The sequence below is a fragment of the Drosophila willistoni genome, chromosome 3R (genome assembly GCF_018902025.1).
Source record: "Drosophila willistoni isolate 14030-0811.24 chromosome 3R, UCI_dwil_1.1, whole genome shotgun sequence".
Taxonomy (NCBI): Eukaryota; Metazoa; Arthropoda; class Insecta; order Diptera; family Drosophilidae; genus Drosophila; species Drosophila willistoni.
The window spans coordinates 27,035,129-27,062,413 of NC_061086.1; the positions used below are offsets into that span (position 1 = coordinate 27,035,129).

The 27,285-nt window shown below is 41.5% G+C and overlaps 2 protein-coding genes across 3 annotated transcripts; one reads left to right on the plus strand and one right to left on the minus strand.

Annotated features, from left to right (window-relative positions):
• The first annotated feature begins 916 nt into the window (after positions 1-916).
• Positions 917-13,643, plus strand: LOC6646940 (putative uncharacterized protein DDB_G0282133). The gene is made up of 5 exons (XM_002069667.4): positions 917-1,193; positions 10,325-10,418; positions 10,485-11,655; positions 11,739-11,948; positions 12,028-13,643. The coding sequence occupies exons 1-5, from the start codon at positions 1,127-1,129 to the stop codon at positions 13,486-13,488; spliced, it is 3,003 nt and encodes a 1,000-aa protein (XP_002069703.2). The 5' UTR covers positions 917-1,126; the 3' UTR covers positions 13,489-13,643.
• Positions 13,644-18,659: 5,016 nt separating this feature from the next.
• LOC6646966 (ataxin-2 homolog) lies at positions 18,660-27,072 on the minus strand. Of its 2 annotated transcripts, none has more exons than XM_047009144.1 (6): positions 26,478-27,072; positions 23,357-23,778; positions 22,275-23,274; positions 21,671-22,199; positions 20,671-21,595; positions 18,660-20,596 (listed from the first exon to the last, which is right to left on the minus strand). In XM_047009144.1, the coding sequence occupies exons 1-6, from the start codon at positions 26,552-26,554 to the stop codon at positions 20,145-20,147; spliced, it is 3,405 nt and encodes a 1,134-aa protein (XP_046865100.1). In that variant the 5' UTR covers positions 26,555-27,072; the 3' UTR covers positions 18,660-20,144. The 2 variants fall into 2 exon arrangements, with proteins under 2 accessions (XP_046865100.1, XP_046865099.1); XM_047009143.1 differs by having other exon boundaries at positions 21,671-22,202.
• Between the last annotated feature and the right edge of the window lie 213 nt (positions 27,073-27,285).

Consider the following 27,285-nt stretch of genomic DNA (forward strand, 5'->3'; position numbering starts at 1 on the left):
AAACAAACGACGAACCAAAACAAAAGACTTCAACGAAGAACCAAACTCGAACTGAGAGCGAGCTGGTGTATGTGTGTGTGTGTGTGTGTGTGTGTAAGTGTAGAAATGGTGATAGCAATGGAGAGAGAAAGAAAGAAGTAAAAGCACAAAACATTGAGCAGAACTACAACATCAACTGACTAAGCCGAGGCAGAGCTTCCACCTTGGCTTGTTGTAACTCTGTCTCAGTTTCTATCACTGTGTGTGTGTGTGTGTGTTGGAGAGTGTTTAAGTCTGTATGTGTGGTAAGCGAAAGCGTCGCCGCAAAACAAAATGGATTGGTCTGAAATTTCTTACTGAGCTGCCGCACAGACGTCTACAGTGGTCCGAGGCAGACGTTACGTTCAAACGGTCGGCGCGCAAGAATCGCCAAAGTAAACTCCAATCCAGCCGCACCACCACCAGCAGCAGCAACAACAACAACACAAACACTAAAACACTCGGAACCAACCACACGCAACTTTCATAGAAAGCCAATCCATTATTCAGGCATTGGTAAAATCTAAACTAAAACTAACAAAAAAAGTGCCTAAAAAGTGTAACCAAGAAAAAAGCAAACGAAAAATTGACAAAATGATTTTGCTTATGATATCCATAGGCTCCTGCTATTGATTACAAAACCAATTCAATCCATCAAAATGTTGACTTCTCTGGACTTGAACGCGATTTGAATTCTAATATATTGAATTGCTCCTTTCTCCTCCTCTCGCCCAAGTCGCTTGTCGTCCCACTCGAATCAACCCACCTCTAATTTCTATAACTATAATCAAACATCTTATCAACATATATCAAATAAAATAAATTCCATGAACTGAATCTGATTTAGTGTTCTTCTCTGCATGTCAAAAAGTGTGGAAAGTGAAAGTGTTTTTAACGTGAGCCCACTTGAATTATAAATACCCACCCCACCTCTCGAAAATAAGAGAGTATATAATGAATATCAAGAAATCAGACAAATAACTAGAAATCAAAGCTACCAGAAAGTGAGAAAAAAACTCTAAATTATTTCATAAATAAATACAAATCATTCGGATAACACATAACATATTACAAGGATATACCAAGGATATCAGAACTCACATTGGATATGGCTGCCAACGAGATAATGGCACCCACTGTCAATGCAAATTGTCAATACTCGACGAGATATTGTTGTAAGTTGAATAGACATATAAATTGAGTATAAAAAATATTTTCTTAAAATTAAATACTAAATGACTACTAATTTTTTGAAGTAAATTTCATAGTTAACTGTTGGATAGACTTTTTAGCTTTAATTGAATAGCCTTTTAGGCCAGTTACAAATGGAATTTTACCCTCTTTGATCATGGCTTGATGTTGCTTTTGTTGAGCATCGCTAGCGACTGGCACTATGGTTCCAGGTTACATTTGTTGTTTCTTCTTTTGCTTCTACAAAACACTCGACATTGTTGTCGTCGTCGTCAGCAGCAGCAGCAGCAGCAAACGAAGTTGTTGTCGTCGTCTTTGTTGTTGTTGTTGTATCCGCTGCTCTGCCTCAGTCTCAGTTTTGCTGCTTGTACGACACGAATATTAATAGGTGAAAGTTGTTGCTTCGTCTTTATTTTTTGTTTCTTTTCTTTCTTTAGTCTCTTCTCTCCTTCTCTATCTCGGTTCGCTTCTAAAGCCAATCACAGCAACAAGTTTTCTCAGTGTCTTGTATGTTGTTGCATGCTGTCTCCTTTCATGTTGCAGTTCCTCTCGTTTGGTCGTCCTGTTGCAAATATGCGACCCACTTTTTTGAAAGCCACTTTTCATTGCCAACAAGCGATTCTCGCCAGACGATCGAACAACATGCAGCCATCATCTGCATATGGAATTCATAATGCTTTTGTCCATTTCCATTATAATTAGTCGCATTGCATAATACGAATATTCGTATATAGATACGAGTCGGTCGGTTTTCGAGTTCAATGTCCCAACCAACAATACTCGAAAGCCCTCAGATTGCAACAGTCTGCTCCCCTCGATGCGTGTGGATCTCTCTCGAAAATCGAGCTATATAATGTTCCACATGTCGTATACGCAATAAGCTGGGCTTTTATTAAATATTTATTTAGATATTTATGTTTCATAACGATTTGTTGTACTACGATTATTATTATTATTGAAAGTGGACTTTTTTTTGGCATGCGCAATTATCTAGAATGACTCATCGGGTTTTTATTTTGGCGCAGTTGGCGTTGGCGAGAGAGTATACTTACCTATATATATGTATATATATCTGCTATATGTTTTATACAAAATGTATACGCAGTGTTGGAGTTGTTTTTCGAGTGGAGGTTGCTCAACAATACCGTTAACTGATAAACCGCTACAAATTATATTACTCACATACATCAATTTCTTTAGTGTTATTTTGGTTTTCTATTCCCCCCTTGATTTCTGTGTGTGTGTGTGTGTGTAGGTATGGCAGTTATGCAATATTCGCTTAAGGTTGCTTGTCTTTTTGGCTGGGGCTTGTTAGGAAAGTTACACGCAATTTTATTGCTTTGTTGTTGGCCGCAGCAGCATCAGCAACAACAGCAACAACAGCAGCCAAAAAAAGGCAACAAGTCCAATGTCATGTCATCTCACTGTTGAGTGAAAATTGGGAACATAAGTTGACAATCAATAAACATCTTCAACATCATCAACATCAGCTTTAGTCATCAGTCATTAGTTGCCATCGTTCATCAAATTTGAGTTTTCTGCTTTCTAACTTGGCTAATCCCTCTCTACCTCATCTAGTTAGTTTGCGTGTATTTCTTACATTCCCCATTCGCTTCCTTGTCCAAAAATGAAAAACTAAAAATAATGCAGAAAGCAAGCAAAATGTATTGTATGAGTATGTACTTCAAGCATTATGTAAGCACTTATTAATTCTTTTATAATGCTCTGGCAGTCTGCTCTTTCTTAACACTCACTTACATTTAATTGGCCATCAAACGTGATCCAAAAAAAAAAAAAGAAAAGAAGACCATGGATAGGGAAGTTTTGGACCATAGAAATTGCTAAGCCAAAAACAAAAAAAAAATGATTTTATGCAATCGCCAAGCCAAAGAAATGAAAGAGAGTAAGGCGGACAGGGAAAGAAGTGGCAAAGATTTGGCGGTTATAAATCATGCTTGAAAAGGTTTCTCAAAAGAGCCATCCCAGCTTATTTAGCTAATGGCTTATTGAAATTGGCCATTAAAACTAAATTACCAAATAAATTAACAAAAATTAAACCTGCTCTTGAAACACCTTAACATTGATTGAAAGTAAATGAAGACAATAGTTTGATTAATCCAAGTAGTCCTAGTTTCTGTTGCTCTCTCTGAATTGATGAGATTGTATTCTTTTTTTTTTGGTTTATTGCCGCACAATACGAAATCAAAATCAGTCTTTTGTGTGCGAGAAATGGCAAAAAGAAATGTTTAATTTACTTTACTTTGTTTGCCCTCTTCTTTTCGCACTTCAAGTTGGACTACCGCAACAGTAAGCACCTCCAATCCAGCTGAGGGAGAAGGGGAGTGACGGGAATCGCCCCCACTTCATCAAGCCTCGCCAGCAGCTCTTGGCAACACTCATTTTTTCTCTCCTCTTTCTTTTTTCGTTGGTGGCCCGCATGGTTGCATATTTTGATTGGGCTTCTTTTGCTCGAGGTTTGCTGCTTTATTAGAACTTTCACTTTAGGTTCGCTTCAATTGCTACTCACACGAACTTTACCTTACTTTTGTTGGGGGTTTTCTTTGTGTTTCATTTAGTTTTTGGTGCTTTTTGTTCGTATTGTAAAAGTTGAATAATAGGCGAAAAATGAACTGACCCAGAAATTGACGATGTTTGAGACTGAGCTTCAGTTTCTTTACAAAAAATCGAATGGAATCATGAAAATATATATAAATATTATGCCAGTGATATATCTAAGGTTGTGCAATGGTGGTAAATCACCCACTTAAAGGCAAAAAATTGTCCTTCAGGCCTAGAATACAAATTCTATTCAAAGTTTATCATATTGCCCTTGAAAAATATTTGCCTGGAGTACCATTTTTGGCCTTTACCATACTTTAAGTAAGCGTTTTAGCATCACTAAACATCCTTAGATATGTCACTAGTATAATATTTATACTTGTGTGAATACTTGAGCAATTTATGGAAGGGAATCTCCTTTATTTTGCATTCCTGAATTCATCTTTTATTTGAATTTCGAAATTTCGGTTTCCTAACCATTTATATATATAGTTTTTCTGATTTAAATTTTGATGACTCAAGGTCTCTTGGATTTAAAAGATGATGAGCAATCAATCAGAGATTAATCTCATGTTTAAAGTATTTTTGCAGAGAAAGCCATTCGTTTATATATATATATTTAATTTCCTTTAAAATACAAGTCATCAAATTTTAATTTGTTAAGTGCATAATTGCTACAATAACAACAATTACAACAACAACAACAATAAAAGCGTTAGCAACAAATAACTGAAAAGTAAAAGAGCTTCGCGTGGGGAAGGAAGGTTAAGTTTTGTTTTTTTATGTAAGATGCCCCACAATTTAATTTGATTTTGTATCTTGAAAAATAAAACAATAACAAAAACCTCAAAATCTACAATAGTTGGAAATGATTTGTTTTTTTTTTTTTTGTTGTATTATTATTATTATTTCTCATTTTTTTCTGTATAATTTTTTTTTATTTTTTGCAAGCCTCGCCAAAGTCTCATCAAGAGACTTTGTTTCAATATCTAAACGAATGTATCTACGGCACGTAATACTGTGCGTGTATGTGTAAGCGGAATATATATATGTGTGTGTGTATATATAGATGTTTGTATGTATGTAACTGTGTTTTGGCTCTTACCGCTATTTACATTAACATTAGAGCTGCTGCTGCTGCTTGCTGCTTCTCACAGCCCAAAGTGAAAGTTATATGTTGTTAGCTGTGTGAGCGTGTGTGTGTGTGTGTATATATATAGTTAGGCAGTGCTTAGCAGTCTTGATAAGAATATTAATAGGCCTCAATTCCCCCTACACATATATACATATACATATATGAATACCACTTCCACCTGTTGCTCTTTTACCCTCTCTATCTTTCTTTCTCTCTCCCTCTTTGGATAATTTTCGAAATCAAAAGTGTTTTTCTTGAACATTAAATTGTTTATGCCAACGGTTCATTGGCAAGCCATTAAATCATACCAACAACAATTAGAAAATGCAAATAATCAAATGTTAAATATTTGCACCCAAGACAAACACACACGCACACACATGCAAACACACATGGACACACACACACACACACTTGCGTTTCAGAAGTTAACCATACGCCATGTTGCACTTTCGAAAAATAAAAAGCTTTTGCTGGACTTCCAAGTGCATGGCAAACAAAAAGAAAGAAAATCTTTTGTAAAAGTTCATAAACCTTCTCGTTAACAATGAGATTACAACAACTGCAATAACAACAGCAACAACAACAACAACTGCAACAGCAACTGTTTTGGCTTCTACTAACAACAATTGCAGCAGCCACCATGAACAATTTTTTTGTTTTTCCCAAAGAGAAATGCACAAAGTGAGCGCATAAAAAATATTTTTTCCTAAATTACTTCTGACGATGTCGATGATGATGATCATAATGATGATCATAATGATGATAATGCTGGTGTTGGTCATGATTATATGTAGTTCGGAATTTCCACAGTTGGCTGACGTACATTCAACTGCAAACACACACACACACACACACACACAGCTAGTCGCATATAAAGAGAAAACAGCGTGCAACAAGTTGCTCAGTTTCAGTTTATTTCATCTTTCGTTTTTCCAGCTTATTAGCAACTTTGACTTTTGTCTTTAGTTTGGCTTTCTTCTTCTAAGTATTCGTTGGAAAAAACAAAAGAAAAAGAAAAATAACATTTATAACAACTACAAGTATTTCTTTTGCCATTCGCTTGACTCATTTGTGCATCATTTGGGAGAAAGTAAAAGCCGAGAATTAAATGCTGTTGGCTGCTGGTCGATGACTTACACCAAAAGACCAATGGGGCGTATGCGCACTGAGGATGCTGGTGTTGTTGTTGTTGTTGCTGATGATGATGTTGTTGCTGCTGGCGGTGGTTTGAGCGGTGGTTGAGCTTGCAAGAGAAAATGCCACAGAAATGCAAGAGAAGTAGAAAACTGCAACTGCAACTTGCAACTTTGCTTGGCATGGGTTGTTGTTGTTTTCGAAAGCGCAGCATCAGCCGACTCATAGCTCATTTTGTTAGGACTCTAATTGTGAATGGGAGTTTGTTGGCAAGTTGTTGTAGTTTTTGCCATTTTAAGTCTTGTTGGAATTTATGCACACTTCAATTTAAAGTTTCAGGGCTGATAAAATCATCAATAGAAATGGTTTCAAAATAATGTTCCACTAGAAGGGCAAGAATTTCTTTCGATTAGAATCACGACTTGGCCGGCCATTTAGAAGGATAATCTTGTATATTTCTGGCCATTTTGGCCGTCTTGTTAGCAACTGACATTCATTATGGTCCACAGAAAAATGTTCTATCTCTTTGCACCGATCTTGAAAGGCTTTAAATCTATTCTAAATCCATTCTCCCCTATCACTTTCAGCATGATTATCGGGAGTAGGGCACGTCAAATGCTTCATTAATTTCAGCTTGCATCGTCGTGGGGCACAGACACACACACAAACACAAAAATAGAGAGAGATAGACAAGAAATCTTTTGACCCAATTAGAAATTCTCACGCGAAGAATCCACAGAAGAAAGAGCAGAAGAAACAAAGAAGAAAATGAAAAACGAAACGTCACGGTAAACAATTCCATGTTAAATCAAACAATGTATTAAGCAAGAAGAAAAACTTGTATCTACGTAGCTATAGAATATATATATATATATCTAGACATCAGATATACCCACGTATATACCTATGTAGTAGTATACTCTGACTTGTCGTATTTGGTTAGTGAAAGAAAAAGAAAAGTGCAAGAAGCCAAATAAGCGTGGCAAAAAGAAAGCAAGCGAAACGAAACCCAAACAATCGAAACCGGCCAAAAGAAGCATACCACAAAATACATATACATCTACTATATATATATATATATATATATCTCTGTAGGTATATCTATGTAATGCCATATTCTATGTAAAAAGCCAATCCCCAAAAAAAACGAATTCGAATTCTAAATTCAAAAGGCCAATTGTTAAAGCCAAACGTGATTGGAAGACCAACAAACAAATAAACAAACAAATGAGCTGAGCGCCAAACACAAATATCATTTCTCCATGCATTTCCGAGGGAGAGGGATAGAACCGGTTCTTGGCTGGCATGAAAGTGCTCCAAACGGAAGTTAACTGGAGATGGCCATGGCAATGGCTGGCGAGATGCAAGAGATGGAGAGAGGTAAAAGATAAAGAACAACTTCAGTTTCGGCTTTGGCTTTAAAACTTTTAGCTTTTGGGTATTGGCTTGGCTTGGGCCAAATATAGGCCAAAAGAGAAACTAACGGTAAATGCTGCTGCTGCTGCTGCCAAGACAGACAAAGTGGATTGTCTGCACAAGAAGAAGCAGCAGCATCACAAGCTGTCGACTCGAGGATTTGGGTTACATAAAAGGGTGCAAACGGAAAGTAGAAACCAAGAGCAGCATGCCAGAGTGCCAGAAGACACAACTTCAGAGGCCACGGGCGTCTCTGTCGCTCTGTGTATGTGTGTGTGTGTGTGTGTGTCTGTGTGTGAGACGCACACAAAACTTGTTGCAAAGAAAGTGAAACTTTTGTGAGTGCTGGCCAAAAGTGGTGGCTCCCTTTCTCCCCCCGACAGCAACTCCCCTTTCCCGATTTACTGCGAAAGGGGAACGTGGAACTTGTATATATGTTTGTATGTATGTATGTATGTGTGGAGTTTCTGTGTGTTTGTGTGTGTGTGTGTACATATGTCACGATCAAGCGCGTAGATCGACGCAGAAGGTTGAGGTTGTTTGGCAAGCGTTTTTGCCTTGTTTTTTGCTTATTCATTTATGTGTTTGTTTGTATCTACGTATTTGGCTGCTTGGCAAATTTTGTTTTTTTTTTTGGCCAACTCCGAGCGATGTTATTTAACGCCGCGCTCCAGCCAATCTATTTGGGTTGGTCTAGGTTATAATGCTCCGGCTCAAAACATTAATGCAAAAAACCAAAATAACTTAAAAACTCAGAGGGCTAGGCTAATTTTAATCAGCACCGTTGCTGGAATACCCTTGCTAATTGGCTCTATCTCGAATCATCTGACCCCCTTTTCATCTGTATAACGTCATACGACTAGCATTTTTAAAGGCATCTATTTTTTGTTGCTTAATTAATTAAATCAACAATTATTATAAGAGATGGAAAAAAAGGTTTTTAAAATATAAGAATTTATTTGAAATATATTAACGATTTATCGAAACAAGAGCATAAGCAAAGATAATAAATGATCTTACCCCCCAAAGTATGCAGTAGACACTCGAATAATTGTTAGTTTTAAGGGTTTTGAAACTCCTTGAGCTTACAAATTTTAGATAAGGACATTCTAAAAGATCTTCGAAATTTACATAAAGTCTTTTCTATCACTGCTTACATTAGGGAACAAGTTTTCTCCCATTTCATATGCCTAAAAGGTAGACTAAGACATTTTTCTGGATTTAGAAATGGAGGCAAATGGGGGAAAGTGTTCAGGACGGATAATAAATAGGAATTCTATGATAATTTCACGTTTTATGATTTCTGGACACTTAACTTTAAGATGTGAGGAAGTTGGAAATATTTGCCATTTGTGATTCTTATAAAATACGGAAAAATAGAAGTTGTCAGTAGTTCCTAATGATGTAAAAATAGTTTAAGTTAGAACAACTTTACAGTTTTTCCAAAAAAATCCAAAATTTCTCTTGATTTTCTAATAGTAAAACTATATATAACTATATATATAAGAAGTTTTAGGTCTCATGCCATTCTTGAGTCGGTGTTTCGGCTAATAGAATCTTTAAAGGACTAAAAGAGCGACTCTTGCTGAAATATGAAATATTTTTTTGTTTTGGCAAGAGTATTAAAGCAATCGCATAGGGTCTGAGAGGGGGGAACATTGCTCAACATTTCTGACAGATTGATGGCAGTTCCAAGCATGCTGTGTGTGTGTGTGTGTCTGTCTCTATGGCCCTTGCCTTGACACAGACTCTCGAAATTTGAACATTTTTAGAAAGTAAATGCATCGCATCGGCCAGAAAACCTGCTTAGAATCGAAATGCAGTCCAAAATCTTTCCAATCAAAGCGACCGCCGTCCTCGTCGCCGACGTCGCCGTCGTCGTCGCCGCCGCTCACTAAACTTACATAGATCCGGCTTCGACAAAAAAATTTTCTCTCAAGAAAAAGTAAAGTCAAAACAAGAAAAGAGCCTGAAGAGGCGAGATTCGAAAAAAAGAAAGAAAGAAATGAAGAAAGAAAAAAGTAAACGAGTAGAAATTACGGTAAATAAATAAATAAAGAAAGACAGCAGAAAAAGAAATAAGCGAACGCGAACGTCGCCGTCGTCGTCGTCGTCGTCGTCGTCGTCATGAGCGAAAGTGAAATCTGCTAATGAATTCTTCAACGTTGAATAGTTTTCAGTCATTATGGAGGAGATCGTTGAGTGTGGTTGGGGTAGAGTCACATACACACACTACCACACATACACCTTATATATGTATGTATTTATGTATGTATAACCAATGCTAATGCTCATCGCACATCAGCCAACTGACAACTAATGCCACTGAAGACTCCAACTCGGATCTCCGGTCTCGGACTTGTCCCATGGCTCTTGGGTTTAGCGTTTTCGGTTTCGGTTTTCGGTTACGATTTTGGTTATAATCTTTCAGAGTTAGTTAGGTAAAAGTTGCTAGATTCGTTATAGCAATTAACCACAAGGCATACACACACACACAGAGAGATATACATAGCTCTAGAGTCAGTCGTAAATGGACAAGGCTCGCTCGTTCGATGGCTATGCCAATCCGTTGTCAGATGATTGTAGTCTTTGGTTGGTTGGTCGAATCTCCTCCAACTCCGACTCCGACTCGGGCTGTGTATGTCGGGTTCAATGAATCTTTGGTGTAGTTTTCTATAATTTGTTGCTGCCGCCTATGGCCAGAGGTCTTTATCGGAAACTTGAATTGCAATGCATTGCATTTGGCAGGTGGAAAGCTTCACTCCACTTAATCCATTCAGATCAATGCCCCAAAGATCACTCACTCTTGTCTCTTAGCTTTGCACTTCTATCCATCTAACTCTGATTTTCATATATATCTCTTTACAGGGGAAGCGGAAAAAGTAAAATCACTGATCAGACTAAGGGCAGAACTATCGCCACTTTTCACTGGCAAACGTAATGCATCGAAATATGCCTGGGCGTAAGTAGCATAGAAATCATCTTATCCATTTCATATTCATATTCATTCATATTCTATTTGTCTCAGTGTGGTGGAACGTGAGCTTAATGTGCCACTGCCCCTGTCGAAGATTATCAAAAAATGGAACAATCTGCTGCAAGAGTACAAGGCCATCAAAATGTCCGAGGAGCCGAAGCGACGAGAATGGCCATTTTTTACATTGATGGATGTGTATTTTAGCGATCAGGTTAATGATCCATCGCTGCGTCTATTCTCGTCCACCAAGACATTGAAGGAGACCCTCGATGACAGTGTCTTTGAGGATGATCCAATAATTGCATCGGCCATTGCGGCTGCCACCAGCGGCGCCTACATGGACATCGATGAGCTCATCAGGCGGCAAAAGGAGCGTGCCGCCTTGGCTGCGGAACGGAAATTGGCAGCTGCTGCTAGTGGTGCTGGCGGCGATTACAAATACGAGCTGAAGCCAATGTTGGGCAACAGCAATAGTAACAAATTCAATAGCAACAGCGACATGGTTAAGTTGTCGAAGAGTGTGGATGATCTCTCCATGCAGCAATATAAGATCAAACACGAAATGATATGGCAGCGTGAGCAGGAGCAACAGGAAAATTTGGTCAAAATCAAACAGCAAGCGCGCAAGCAGCAGCAACAACAACAGCAACATCTTCAAGCACAGCAGCAGCAACAACAGCAGCAGCAGCAACAGCAACAACAACAGCAGCGATTCCTGAGTCATCAACCGTCTCTATCGCCACATCCACACCGCCTGCAGTCATCGTCGACGCCGCCAGGACTGCAGCATGCCCTGCAGCAGCAGCAACAGCATTTGCTACAGCAGCAACAGCAGCACCTGCAACAGCAACTACAGCAACAACAACAGCAGCAGCAGCAGCATCAGCAGCAGCAACATCATCACGCTCACCCACACCAACCGCCCACACCGCGACCCAGCTCGCCCCCGACAACTGCTCAACAGATTCACATCACGGCAACTCAGCATCAGGCTGCCCAACAACAGCTCCACCAGCAACAGCAGCAGCAACATCAACAGCAACAGCAGAAACAACAGCAACAACAGCCTTACACAGATCCCAATACAATCGATCAGTATCTCCTGTCGTGGAACAATTTCCACGGCAACATGTGTCGCGGCTTTCACTCTCTGCAGAAGGATGAGAAGATGGTGGACGTGACTATTGCAGCCGGCGGCAAGATATTTAAGGCCCACAAACTGGTAACTTGATGGCTAACTTGTCGGAACTGTGGCACTCATGCATAGCTCTTGCTTGCTTCTTCCTTTCCATTTTGTCTTTACAGGTTTTGTCTGTATGCAGTCCGTATTTCCAGCAAATCTTTCTAGAGAATCCATCCAGTCATCCCATTCTGCTGATGGCAGATGTTGAGGCCAGCCACATGGCGGGATTGCTTGACTTCATGTACAGTGGACAGGTGAATGTCAAGTATGAGGACTTGCCCGTCTTTCTGAAGGTGGCCGAGGCCATGAAGATCAAGGGGCTGCACACAGAGGTGGGTTTTCTTTTGGCATGCTCTGCATGAATCTCATCATGACTCTAACTGTAACTGGAACTTTCACTTGCACTTGCAGAAAAACCTGGATAGCGATGCCAGCGACATAAGCTCACCACACGAAAGCGATGGCACCGAGTGCCGTTTCGAGCGTGGAACTCACACTGTCAACATCACCAGTGGCCATGCCGCTGCTGCTGCAGCCGGTGGCTACGGCGGATCACTTGAACAACAGAACGGCCCCAACAGATGTCCCACACCTCTGTCCAGTGGCGGAGGGCCAAACTATGGCGGTGGCTTCCGTGATCACATCAAGTCGAAGGCCACCCTGACCGAGACTTTCATGAAGAATCTCAATCGCAATAACAACAATAACAGCAGCAGCAACAATTACAATCATTTGGCCAGCAACAACAGCAACGGCAGCATCAATAACAACAACAATCAGACCGAGGCCGAGAACAATTCCTTTGCCATCCTTCAGGCTAATAGCAAGAAAATGTTGGACACGGCACGAAAACAACACAAATATCTGGCAAAACGAAAGATCCTTATGCACTACAATTCCGAGCTGGGCGGCGAGAAGAGATTGAAGGAGATGGAAAGGGAACGTTCTTATTCGAGTGCTGAGCAGCACGATGATGCGATCAACAACAATCATCATCATGACCAGGACAATGTTGGACAATCGATGGGGCCCGTTATGACAATTGTGCCACAGACACCGCCGCCAGCCACACATAATAACAGTTTCAAGATACGTCTGGTCGAGAATCATCATCTGACCAATAGTGGAGGCAATAGCAGCAATGTCAGCAGCAAACCGGACAATTGCCACAACGATGATGACGAAGAGGCCTTGAATCTGGTACAGACGCCCAATGCAAATGGCAGCCGTGCAAGGCCACAGACCCCCCCAACGGCATCCACACCGACACCCACAACCATTCCGACAATGCCCGCATCCACGCCAGATATTCAGCTGATCAAACAGGAAATCGAAGTCGAACAACAATCGGGAATCTCTGCCAGCAATGGCCACGATGAGGAGGAGCCCAATGACTATGATCGCAAATATGATGACAATAATAACAATCGTGGTCTGGATATGGAAACCGATTCGAATAACAACAACAGCAGCAGCAAGCCAAACAGCAACAACAACAACAACGATAGCAACAGCAATGGAATTGCTTTGGCCCTGGGCAAGCACAAGCTACTTAATGCAATCAATCGCAGTCTAGAATTGGAGCAGCAGCCACAGCAGCAGGATAATAAACCAATTGATGATCCAATCGACCAGGCCAACAAGACTAATAGCCATGGGGAACAGCATCTGGACAACGATGACAATAACAATCACAGTGAGCATCTGGATTTGAGTACGATTAAGAATATAGCGACAGCCGAGATATTGTGTGGTCTCAAGAGTAAAGTCCTTAAAATGGAGGAGGAGCAACGTGAACGTGAGAGGGAGCGGGAGCGGGAAAGGGAACGGGAAGCCTGCCGCAATTTAAGTGAAATCAAGAACGCCGAATGACAATGGAAGCCACCGGGAAACGGAATATATGATATGCATTTGATAAAACATAAACATTTAGTGTGAGAAAAAACAAAAACACATACATACATACATACATGTATCGCGATGTATGCTACTTTTAGTTATTTATTATATCATTTAATAATCGTTAATGTAATTTTAATGACCTGATCCACATATACAAACACACACACATACACACATCCTTGGTTAGTTTGGTACACATACATAAAGAAAAAAAAAACTCTGCAAAAAAATGAACAAAAAAATTTAAGCATTAAAAAGAAAAGCAATTTTCCCCTAGTTATTAAGACTCACGAATCATTAACGCGTATTCAAAGTTTAAACAAAAAAAAAACAAGCTAAATGAATTTTAAATTGAATATTAGCACCTTTTTTTGGAATTATGGCCCTGTTGCAATACGTTTTAAGCTCATGTTTAACATAATACTTATTAATAACGCGTCTACTTAACGTACACGAACGGAGCAGAGCAGTAGGATATACATAAGAGACCCCCTTCCCCCCACATACATACACATTTTTTTGGTTTTCTCGAAAGATAATTGCTAACCATATTTCTACATATATATATATATATATACATAAATGCATACTTATATAAATTGTACTACAAATGTATCTCAACATCCCAATCACGCATATCACATCGCATACAACATCAGCAACACGGCATAACAATGTGCCTATCCATTTACAACAAATGAATGAAAAGAAAACGACAAAAAAACAAAAACAAAAAACAACAAATTCACATATGTATCTCGTTTTTTTAGTATAGTAACTTGCCAGACCTTTTGCGATTATCGTAAAACTCTTTGAAAAACGGTTTCGGATCCTTGTTCATTGTTTATATAACGATCCGGATCATGGATGACAATTTTTACAAAATAATTCATAAATATAATGAAAATATTTGAACACACAATTCGATCTAGCAAGAAAAACAACAAACAAACAAACAAATTGGCAGTGTTTATACAATATTTATTTAACAACATTGTTTTCGTAAAATTTTTAAAAATTTAATTATATTTTCCATGTACTACTTTTTAATTGCTGTTGAACAATTTTTTGTATTTTTAATTGTACAATTATGAATGAATAATAAAGAAACCAACACATTTAAATGCATTTTCAGTTAAATGAAAGTTGTAGAATAGAATTTAAAAACTCTATCTTCCAATTTAGTTAATATGTAAGACGGGAGAAAGTAAAATTTCATAAAAGCCAGCAACATTGTCAAAATGAGTCACTGTGCGCCCTTTGGTAACCTTTTCAAAAAAAAAAAAAACCGGCAACTCGTCCCTGCTCCTAGACAGATGGCGCATCAAAAATTTGCTCAAAAAATGCTAAGGGTGATTAAAAAGTGCGCTGGAAGTGCTAAGGTCTAAGTAAACGTGAGCCGGAAGTCCTAGCAACTCTTCAGCAATAGTTCTACAGATGGCGCTTATCGAATTATCGATACTGAACAATTCGATATTACAATTACAAGACAACAAGGGAAGCAAGCTATGTATAAGAGAAAGAGAGAGATTGGCAGTGGGAGAGTGAGTGTGTGAGAGCGAAGTAAGTCCTTGCTCTCACCACATCGGCGCATTATTGTCGAAAGTGAAATGGAAGCAACAAAAAGCGAATACATTTTGTGTGTATTACGGTGGTTGGCAGATGGGGGCGCGACTTTTTTGCCCATTTTTAGCGCGCGCACCCATCCGACAGAGTTTTGTAATTGAAAACTATACCGCAATACGAGCTCAGCCGAGATGCCGAGGCAGAGAGCCGAAGTCGTTAGCCTAGCCAGCCAGCCAAAGAGCCGAATACACACACAAGGACGAAAAGAAGCGAATGGCAGCCGCCGCCACGGCAGTTACTCGTCCTGTTCTCTGTGTGTGTGGTTGTAAAAAAGCGAAAAACGTCGCAAGGAAAACCGGTTAATAAATTATTGCCAATTGAGTGGCAAAATGCACAATAAATAAATAAAGAAATAATCAAAAAAATGAAAAAAACCAAACAAACTGCAATGACTAAACAAAATATGGATTAATCAGTGTTAAACTCAAGTGAAAGCGTATAGTGAAAATTTTTGTATAGAAGAACACACAGGCGTTTCTTTCGGTTTTTTTCCATTTTTTTTTTGGGAAATTTAGAAACTGCGCAAAAGGCGAAAGGCATGGCCAAGCAAGGATACAGCGGGTACGGCGGATACATCGGATATTCAACCAAGATACATATTAAACGGATGCGAAAAGTTTTGGTATACTGTCATTGTGGAGGATACAATACAATTCTCGTATGTGTGGCATCCGCAGAATACAGAAGATGCACAGAGGACCACCCAAAGCCAATTGGATGAGGACATCGGGATGGAATGGATTCCAAGATCAACAGAATGCCATAATTAAAGACGCATTAAATCCATCTTGGCATTGGGCGGACCACCAACAGCAACAACAACAAGAACATCAACAAGAAAAGAACAGCAGCAACCAAGGTGAGGACAACGGAGTCGGCGGTAGCAGCAGCAGCAGCACCACCACCACCAACAACAACAACAAGAGCTACAAATGAATTTTACGTATTTCGGTATACACACGACAAACGCCGACCAGAGCCAGAGCCAAAGCCAGAGCCAGACCCAGAACTCAGAACCAAGACCACGACGATGGGCTATGATGAGGTTTGCTTTTTTGTTGGAAAAAGGGTGGGTGGCAAGCCCAAGTCCGTCTGCGTTCGTAGTAATACACACACACACACACACAGGCACACACAAACCAAAGCAGATGTCGATGTACAGAAAGAGTGCCAACAGGAAGAAGGAAGAGAGCGAGAAAGAGAGATGCATGGATGAAGGACTGAGAGGTAGAAAGCAGAGAGAGTGAGAGGGACGTGGTTTTTGTCGGGCCGGGCCGGGCTGCTTCATGTCAGAGCCTGAGCTATGCCGGAAAACATAAGGGATGGTTTCGACTACAACACAAATCATGCATACATACATACACACATCCACATCCACATCCACTATTCGAATGCATAAACTGCAGTAGGAGCAGTGCCCAGTGCCCATTTAGGAATCAATCAGCCAGCCGACTGGGCAACACCCTAACCTACTCGCAAGCGATCACACAGAATGGATGGAAGAAAAAGAGGATTGCATTATTATTTACTTACTTGTCCACAATGTATTAGCGAGCACTCTCTTTTTTCTTTTTGGTGAGTGAGGAAAGGATGCGGAGTGGTGGATGGTTATTGTTGCTGTTATGGCTGAGCCGCCGGCTCTTGGGAAGGGCACGTTAAGGGTGAAAACACAGAGGTACACACACACACATACAGATAGACAGACTCGAATACTCACACTCGTATTCGCGCAGACAGCGGAGAGACGCATAGACAAGAAGCGAATGGCGTTTGGCAGAAAGGAGAGAGAGTAGGCAACACAGTTAGACTGTTTGGCAGACACTTTAGCTCCAGCAGAGGGCGGTGGTCGTCGCAACACACACACACACACACACGCACACACAAACTTACGCATATGTATGCAACATGCAACGTTTTCGGCTACTTAACCTACAGAACAAAGAAGGATACAGAAAAAGTAAAACGTAAGCAAAGATAACGTTGTTCACAGTTCGAACATACCCTGCGCAGGGCGGGCAAACAGACACGCGCATACACACAAACACACACACACATTGATACTGTACAAATATACATACAGACTAATCTAATCCTCTCTAGTCAAGTTCCAGCTCCAGCAATCAAATTACTAGAAACGCCGGAAATAGAAAAACTACAGGATACGGACACACACAAATACAAACGCATACTCACACACACAGACAAGCACACGCACACACACACAAATGGAAAAACGAAAGCCGCTTATGTTGTACGTCAATTACTTTACGTTTTTCTAAAACGTCGCTAACGTCGTCCCAAATGCCATCATCGCATTTGATTACGTGAATTTTTATATACATATGTATGTACATATTTGGAGTTCGTTTACCAGGATAATTTATAAGCAGTGCAGTGTATCCCCATCCTGTGTGTCTATGTCTGTGTTCATGTGTGTGTGTGTGAATTGCGTCTTACTTTCAATGTCATCAAAAAGGGCTGAAGAAAGATATTTTTGCATTTGAAGCGTATCACAGCCAGCTTTGATGGGCATTGCAATGAGCATCGTTTTGCATTTTTCCCCTCATTATTCGCCACACACTCTGGGAGTACCAGCCAACAGAGACAGAGAGCGAGCGACCGAGAGAGAGCGAACAACTGCATACGCATAATGGATGAAGGGAAGGACGAGAACGCAGTGGTGGAGAGGGGGTCCGTGGTTGGAGTTATTGCACTCTGCAAGTGAGTGGAGCCAACAAGTGTTTTTTTGGAATCCGTTCCGGCAAAAGATGGAATTTCTTACGTAACTCTTCAAGGGGGTTGTGAAATGTTGCCATTTTATTCAACTCATATCACAGCCATTTTGATGAGTTTCGTGCGAGTATTCCTGCAACAGTATTCGAAATGGATGGTATCCTTAGAATATGTGAATTGACTGCAACTTTCTTATACCATGTCGTTAAAATGTTTGTGACTTTATGTTGTGTCTCTATTCATATCACAGCCATTTTGACGAGTTTGGGTAAAGAAATCTCAACATTGTAGTTCCTATTTACGACCAACCAGCCAGTCAACCGGATAACCATCCTCATCCACTTGATGCAAGATGACCTTCAGAGATTGCTTGAAATAAAAGAAATGCATACGCTTTTTGATGTTTTGTTTTTTTTTCTCTTCTTTTTTTTTTGTAGTTTTTTGTTTTTGTTTTTTTTTTTTTATTTAAATTTATAATAATTATTATTTTTTGTTTTTCTTTTTTAATATTCTTTTTTCATTTAAGGAAACTTGAAGGTTTACAAAACAAAACAGACCACAACAGATGCTTCTTGATCATAATCAAATATAATCAAAACTGATTCCTGTGACGGGCAAAAGGATAAATACGTGTTTAATTCTAGAAGGACAACAGAGTCACTAAAACCCAAAAGAACAAAAAAAAAATAAAATAAAAAAGAAACCTGACTCAGACTCATGCGTTTTACATTTTCTGTAAATATAATAAGTATAATAATAATAATATGAATAATAAAAAATAATTGCTTTTAGAAAATTGTATATTAATTGCGAATAGTTTAGGAATTGGGGGGGAAAAGGAAGGAAAATAGAAGGATATTATGTGGAAAAGTTGGAGAAGGAGCGGTGAAAACAAAATTGAATTTCAAATCAAATTAATCAGTTTTTTACGATTTTCTTTTCGTTTCACATTCGATTTTCGCATTTCCGCAAAGCAAACAAAGGTTCTAATTTGTGTTTTCGTTTTTTACAGAGATCTCTTAATTAAATCTTCATCAGTTGCGAATCCTTTGTAAAGGCCTTGTGGGGAAAAAATGAACTTGGAATGATGACTCTGGGTTTTTAGTGTCTGCCTGTCGTTTCACTTCATATTTTCATTCTTTTTCTATGTGTATTGTGTGTGTGTGTGTGTGTGTATGGGAAGTAGGGGTGGGTGTTGTGTTTTTGTGTGGGGCTGCGGATTTCTCTGTACGAGAGTGTGTGTGTGTTTGTGTGTGTAGTGGGTGGGTTGGGGATAGAGTTTAAGATTGAGTAATATGTTGCATGCACGCCAAATCGTATTAGATTAGAATTATATATCAATAGCACTGATGTCAATTGAAAAAATTGTATAATGTTTTGAACAAATTTACAAAAACTTTATAATATCGACTTAATTTGACTTTATCAATTCCACAAAAAAAATATTATTTTTTGATTTTTGTTTTGTTGTTTTTTTCTTTTTTGAAAATGTTCTTTATTTTATCATGCAACGCGCCTAATCAATTGTATAATCAATTGTATTTTGATTTTTGGTTCAGACTGACGCTCATTATATAATATTGCATTTTACTCTGATTTTCAATAAGACGTTTGCTTTTAGCATTTTCTTTAAGACGATTCTTCGGTTCGTGATTGCTGATTATTATTCATTTTGTTGTTGTTGTTGTTGGTGTTATTCTTGTTGTTGTTTTTTTTTTTTGTTTTTGGCTTCCGTGCGCTGTTAGAAGTCTTGAAATTTGAAAAAATTCACTAGTTTCCCTTTGATTTTAAACGTATTTTTATAATTTCCTAGTTGTTTGTTGTTGTTGTTGGTGTTGCTGGTCTGTAAGGGGATGTGGGGGAAGGTGACATGATTATATGTATGCGTATGCGTGTGTATAGGTGTGGGTGTGGTGCAATAGTGTATTTGTGTGTGTGTTTTTTTATGAAAAAAAGGAAAAATATCGCTTGGAGCGACAACAAAAGCCGCGCGTTCACACAAGTTTGTTGCGGATGTGGCATATGATGTTTACTATGTGGTTGTTGCTGGCAATAATGTATATAGGCGTGTGTGTGTGTATGTAAGTGCTCTGTGTGTGTGTGTGAGTGTGTTGCTTAATGAATGCTGCGCATATAGCTCCCACATTTCCACGACGACTATGATGATGACGACGACGACGACAATAACTCAGGCGGGCAATATATGGCCCAAAGACCAAACCCAACCCAATCGTTGTGTCATTCGTCGCCAAAAGCCGTGTGGCATTTTACTGCGGCATCTGCTGCTGCATTACAATTTGAAACTGTGGATTTGGCGGCGGATGCTGTGGCTGCGGCTGCGGGAAATATGGATTTTGTATGATCTGAGAAGGATGCACGCACATCAGCTGATATGTAGGCTGCGCCGGTTGTGTGGGAGGCGTGAATGCGGGCTGCGGTCCCCCGCCGGCAGGGGAGGGCTGTGGTGGCGGATGGAAAGTCTGATGCGGCTGTCCCGGCGACGGTGTTGTCGAGGGCGGTGTCTGCGCTATGAACTGCAGCTGCTGTGGCTGATCCTGGTACAAACGCATTTGCATCGGGGCAAATGCCTGTGATTGGAAATGCTGTGGATGCGGCGCATGCTGATACGGTATGAACTGTTGTATGGGTGCCGTGGCCAGCAGTGGTTGACCTGTGGCCGCTGAGGCTGCTACATGCATCTGCGATGTTGCCATGGGACCTGCAAAATACAAAAAGGTAACATGATTATAAATCAATCACCAATCGTGATTCGACATTCGCATGCGCTCTTACCAAAGTTATTGCGTCGTAGACGCTGCTGCTGTCCGGCCTGTGGGTGTGTGGGTGGCTGGAATGGATGCGGCTGCTGCAACACGTAGACTGGCTGATTGGCCGCTGCCGGGACGTGGGTGCCTGTAGCGTATATGCCCGGCATGGGCACTGGCGTCTGTGGTGTGTGCGGCCGCGAAGGATTAGGCGTGCTGGGGCCACGCGGTGTGAACGGCTTGGCCGATGGATTAAGCACATGTGGTTTCTTAACCACTGGCGTGCTTCCGCTGGCAACGGTGCTGGTACTAGTGGTGCCACTGCCGTTCCCAGCTGTTCCCGTTGCCGTGGATTTGTCGGAACCAACAACACTCGTTGCCGCCGCAGGGGCAGTTGTCGGTGTACTGGCTATGCCAGTTGGTGTCGTATTGCTGCTGTTATTTGGAGCCGGCGAGACCTCTGGCTTGGGAGTAGCCAACTGTGGCGGCTGTTGCAGCGGTGGAGGAGCCTGCTGCAATGGAGGCGGTGGTTGCTCTAGCAACACTGGCGACGCAATGACCACCGGCGATGTTTGAGGAGGCGGCATGGCATGATACATGGGCTGTGGCTGATGCGGCGGTTCTTGTACCAACTGCTGTTGAGGCTTTTGCTGCAGATGTGGCGGTACATGTTGTTGCTGTTGCTGCTGCTGCTGTTGTTGCTGTTGAGGCGGCGGCTGTTGTTGTGGTGGCTGTTGAGGCACATAGTGTGGCTGTGATAAGGGGGCCTGATGCTGTATATGAGGCGGTGGCACATGATGTTGCATGGCCACATGTTGCTGCTGCGGCGGCTGCTGTTGCGGCTGCTGTTGCTGGCCTTGCTGCTGTTGCTGTTGCGGCGGCGAGGCTGATTGCTGGAGAGAACGTTGTTGTTGCTGCTGCTGCTGTTGTTGTTGCTGCTGTTGCTGCAAAGGCTTGAGAAAAAAACCACAAATTTGTACGATTTGTATCATATTGTCTGTTAAAGTTCACTTTATTAGTAGCCTTACCTGTGATGGCTGCTGCTGTACTTGGGGTTGCTGCTGCTGCTGCTGCTGTTGCGGCGGAGTGTTGCTAGGCGCCAATTGGAAGTCCTGACCAAATTGTCTTAGATCCTGCAACTGATTATCCCGTGAACGTTGTGGCCGCTGTGGCTGCGGCTGTTGGCTTTGTGGCTGCATGTTGCCTTGGTGCTGATGCGTCTGTTGTTGTTGTTGCTGCTGCTGCTGTTGTTGTTGTTGTTGCTGCTGCTGTTGTTGCTGCTGTTGTTGTTGCTGCTGCTGTTGTTGTTGTCCGCCTGTCTGAAGTGGCGGCGAGTTGCTATTTTGGCCAGAGTGACCAGTCTGGGTACCATGCATGGATTTACCCATCGGCTGAGATTCCCCGCTATAGTTAAGCGATGAATTACTCTGTGAACCCTGATACTGCCTCAATTGCCGGGGCGGAAGTGCCTTGCCCGCATTGGAGTTCGCATCGCCATTCACTTTGGAGCCACTGTTGCCACCGCCCATGTGAGATTGGTTACGATATTGTGAAGAGCTGCTATATTAGAAAACCAAAAGAGAAATAAAGAAATCTCTGCTCATCGAATAAAATTGACTCCTTGTTGCTTACCCGTGCATGATCTGCGAATTGCCCTGATACGAATATTGATTCTGCATGCTTATGGACGGCTGATAGCCACCCTTGCCATGGCCACCAGAATTGCTGCTGCCACCTTGGGATACGGAGGCATTGTTGCCATTGCCACCACCGCCGCCGCCGCTTCCGCCACTGCTGGGTGGATTACCGCGCATAAGTTTGCCGCCTTGCGGCACAGTTTTACGTTTCACCATTGGACCACCGCCTCCATATTTGCCGCTTGTGTCCGTGGCCACATTGCTTGATGAGGGCGGTGCAGTGCTCTTCAAACCGCCGGCCAGTATGAGAGCCGCAGTAGACTGCGTTGCACCGCCTTGGCCAGGTCCGCCCATGCCACCTTGCTGCATCATCATACTGTTGTCCCGGTCCCGTCCGCCACTGCCCACGTGTGAGGGCGGCGGTCCGGTGATGCTGCGCGTCTGCTTCGTAATATAACGATCACTGCTCATGGTCTCTCTCAGTTGGTAATCGGTTCCGCCGCGCGGCTTATTGTTGCCACGGTCACGATCACGATCACGTTCGCGTTCCCTCTCCTCACGTTCTCTTTCGCGATCGTTGCGCTCCCGATCCCGTTCAGCCGACCTCTGATGCGGCTGTTGCTGATGATGCTGCTGCTGTTGCTGATCTTGCTGCTCGTGCGCTCCTGGACGTTCAACTGCCGCAAATAGCGCCTCCTCATCGCCATTCTCCAAGTCCAGACGCTCGCGACAAACGGGATTGTTTTCAATCTCTGCTGCCAATTTTTCGGCTTTGGCCTCAGCCTCCTTGAACTCCAGTGAGTCGCCCTTATCCAAAGGCACTGTATATGATGACAGGGAATCGTCAAATGTGGATGTCACACCGAACTGATTCTCGTTCTTGCGGAACATCTCATTTGCATCCCAACCATTGGCTGCGCCATCTAGCTCTATGTCAATATCGCCATTGGCACCCGAATCCCATGGCTCCAATTCTTTTTCATCCAGACGCGCACCTAATACAGAAGACATAAGCAAAACAAAAGAAGGAGTAAGTTAGAGGATGTGACTGGCAGGCAGATAGATATACCATCTCACCATTGCACTTGTCCGATATGGCGCCATCAGTCTGAAAGCCAGCCGATGTGGCGAACTGCGAATCAAAGTCCTTGGCCACAATGTTCACAACAGTGTCGGCCGGGAATATAATGTGTTTCGGCACTTTGCCCTCATCCGGCAAATTCTTGGACTTAATGCACGCCGGTAGCTCCAGTGCGATGTCAAAATTGCCCGAGAATGTGCGAAACACGCCCTCGTAGATATTTCCCGATCGCAGGCGCACCTCCACAACGCTGCCCACCAATGCTGTGGCCGAGTGCATGAAATACGTATTATTGTAAACGCCTTGCGCCAGCGGACGTGCCCCTCCTCCGCCTCCTCCAGACGTTGAAATTGATGTGGCTCCTCCGCTGCCTGCCTTATTATTTGCTGTCCTCAAACTGTTATCGTTGGAGTTGTATCTGTCAAAATCGAATCACAGTATATAGAATTATGCATTCAAAGTAACAAATATGCAATATAAATTCGGAAACCCCTTAAACACTCCGATTAAAAACCAGTTGCAGGTACAAATGTTTTCATTTAATTGAATTTTAAATAGTTATTTTTAGTCTTTATTGTTTTGTTGTTTTCAGTCACTAAAGTACATATATAAACAATTTTATTCAACTGCTGAGAGATTCGAAGACTTGGTTTCCTTTTTGCTCACGACGTTCATTATGAGAGTTCACTGTATCCTCAGGCAGGAGTATCTTATTCTTGACCTTGGCGAACTTTAAATACCCTCCCCCATCTGGCCTTTGAGAATAATTTATATTAACAACATATTAGCGCGACAAAATAAATATGCCACAGTTTTAAGAAGGGTATGAAACGAAAGCTTTCTATTGGAACCCCAAGAATACTTATATAGTGGTCTGGAATGGGGGTTGCGTGCAGGATCGACGACCGTGAAATCGCCCAAACGCACAATGAACCCATTCAGTGCACACACACACACACACACACACACACACACACGCACACATTCTCTTAAGAAGCGCCGCGTGCGTGGGTGTGGGCAAGACCCGAAGCAGGCAGGCAGACCAGGGGGTTGCTGCTGCTGCTGCTGGTGGAGGAACAAAAGCAACAATCCATGAAGCGTGCACTCTGAACATTTTCGTGAATGAAAAACAAAAAAAAAAACAAGGAGGAAAAAAAAAAACAAACAGAAGCAGAATGCGTTTTCATAAATGAATCATGCGTGGCGTGCGCCAGCAGTGTGATAAGCCAAGAGTAGGAGAAGGTATGGAAGAAGCAACGAAGAAGAGAGAAAGATGCAATGGGAGAGAAGAGCGAGAAATAGGCTGAAACGAAGGCAACTAAGTAGAGAGATTAAATGGCAAGCGACGAAGAACAAGAGAACAGCAACAACAACAACAAAATGTGCCTCGTTTGGTCAGCAAAAAAAAAAAAAAAATACAAATTTGTAAAGTGACCCAAATTTGTGAACACCCCCCGACACAGCCAATGGGCGGCAAAGTGTGCCAAAGAAACAACAACAACAACAGCAGCAGCAGGCGACGTCGTCACAGCAAACTGCTGACAATGCAAGAAACTGCATATGAACGAAACAGAAAAAAAAAAAAGAAAAGAAGAGGCCGTGGCAGGCAAAATGTACGTAGAATAGATTGTGCGCGTGTGTGTCTACGTGCGTTATACATAAGTGTAGTATCACTGCACTCTACAGTGGGATCCATCAAGCTAGACTTGCGAATATATGGCATGGAGGCAATTATCAGAGATATGGCCACAATAATCGCATGTGAATCGGGAAACTTAAAAGTATTTGATCAGCATGGATCGTTAGATCAAGATGGTTGGAAATTTGATGACCCTTTTCAAAGAAGTGTAATATGAAATAGAAATAACAGTAGTTATACCGTTACCATAACTAAATTGAGATACACTGCAATGAGAGAGGTTACTTAGGTTTTAAACAAAACGAGACTTTCATCTGAAACGTTTTGGATACGTGATATTTGCCCAGTCTTCAATTTCAGAATTCTCGGTTTATAAGTAAATAAATGTATATGTATGTATGTATGTACCGATGCTTTTATAATACACTGTGTATACAAATGCGGATGTGACCATACATATGTATGTATGTGTGTGTGTGCGTTTATTTGTTTGTGTGTTACAGTCATATTTCAATTGAAAATTTAAAGGGCGCAGCAGAGCAGTTTGGGGGTGCGAGTGAGACGCCAATAGGGGGAACGGGGATTGACCGACAGTCCGACCGGACTTTATAAATATATATATATTTTTTTTTTGTTTTTGTGGAGAACCGCATTTGAGCCAATGGGCAAACGGCAATCCGAGCCGCGCCATTATCATCGTCATCATTATCATAATCATCGTCATCATCTTTATTAGCAGTAGTAGAAAAGGAAATCTTTACGCAAATTATGATTTGAGCTATTTGTTGTTGTTGACAATGTAAACAAAGCATAAAGTGATATATTTACTGAATATGAAACTATGTTGAGGATCCAGCACACACACACAGACACACACACAATCTCACATACACATTAAGTAGGTTGGGCTATTATATAAGCGCCATTTGCATTTGCTTTGCTGTTTTGGGGTCGTCTTTCGGTGACCACCACCAAGAATGCTTTTTGGATTCCTCTTGGTCAGGTTGCAGCAATGGCAATAACAACAATAACACACACACACACATACACACGCATAGATATCACATCACATGAAGAAACGCGCTTTCACCTTTCTCAAGCGGAGACCGGACCCGGAGAGTGCTCTTTTCGCTGGCTGAGGCTGACTAAGTTTAGTTGGTCGTCGTTTTCGTTGTCGACGCGGTTTTTCAATTTGTCAGGGCAGCGCAGTTGAAAGCAGCTCCCGCCCCTAACCCTGCTACCCCACCGTTTGCGTACCGTTCACAGCCCCACAGAGAGACCCCCCAAACACACACACACACTCACTCACACTCTTCCTCTTGCTCTTGCATGTGTGTTTTTTGCTCTTTTGCTTTCCGTTTTTATTTGATTTTGTTTCTTTTGTCTTTTTTGCTGCTGCTGCTGGTGCTTTTTTTCCTTTTTCTTTTCTTTTGCACTGCATTTATTCTTCTATTGCAGCTGCGGCTGCTTCTTCTTACCTTGAGATGCCGCCGCTGGCACCACCACCACCACCTCCGCCACTAGGTCGAGTTTTCCGCTTACTATTGTTGTTCATAATAGATTTGGGGAGCAAGCCAATTGCCCAGCACCAGAAGAAGAGGAAGAAGAAGAAGTCGACGAACGATGAAATGCACGAAACTTGATTTTGGGTTTCGTTTCGGTTTTACTGCTGCTGCTGCTCTCTCTTGGGTCTTGCTGTCTTGTGTCCTGGTCCTGATCCTACTTCGATGCTATTCTTGTCCCTGGTCCTGATACAGGCACAAGGCGTACGCTGGCCGCAAAACAAGCAATTAAATATACCACGGCACTCAGCAAAAGTAACTTTTCAGCCAAATATAATTTTGCTTTTGTTACTAATTTTATTTTTCCCCTGTAGCGATAACGAGCAAAGCAAGGTTGCAAGTTGTTGGTCGATTGTGTCGTTGCCGATGTATTGCATCCCTGGCTTGGCAGCGCATTCGCGGAAAGAACCAATTTAATTTATTGAATTCTATTAACTTTATTTGCATGGACACTAATTTTCACTACGAATTTATTGTTAATTATTTGTTAAGATATAATCACCGTAAACAGCGAACAGTTATCGATTGTACAGTAATGATTTGTAAAAAGTCGATACTTCGTGCTATCGAGTGTTTTATTTATCGAACGACAATCATTTACCAACACTAGAAATTGGCGCGTATTTATGAACAAATTTAAAAATTGGAGTCATGACGCATTCCGCATCTCAAATAATGTCGCGGTGTCAGGGTAAGGACAAATATTTATTCTAAATCTAGTTCA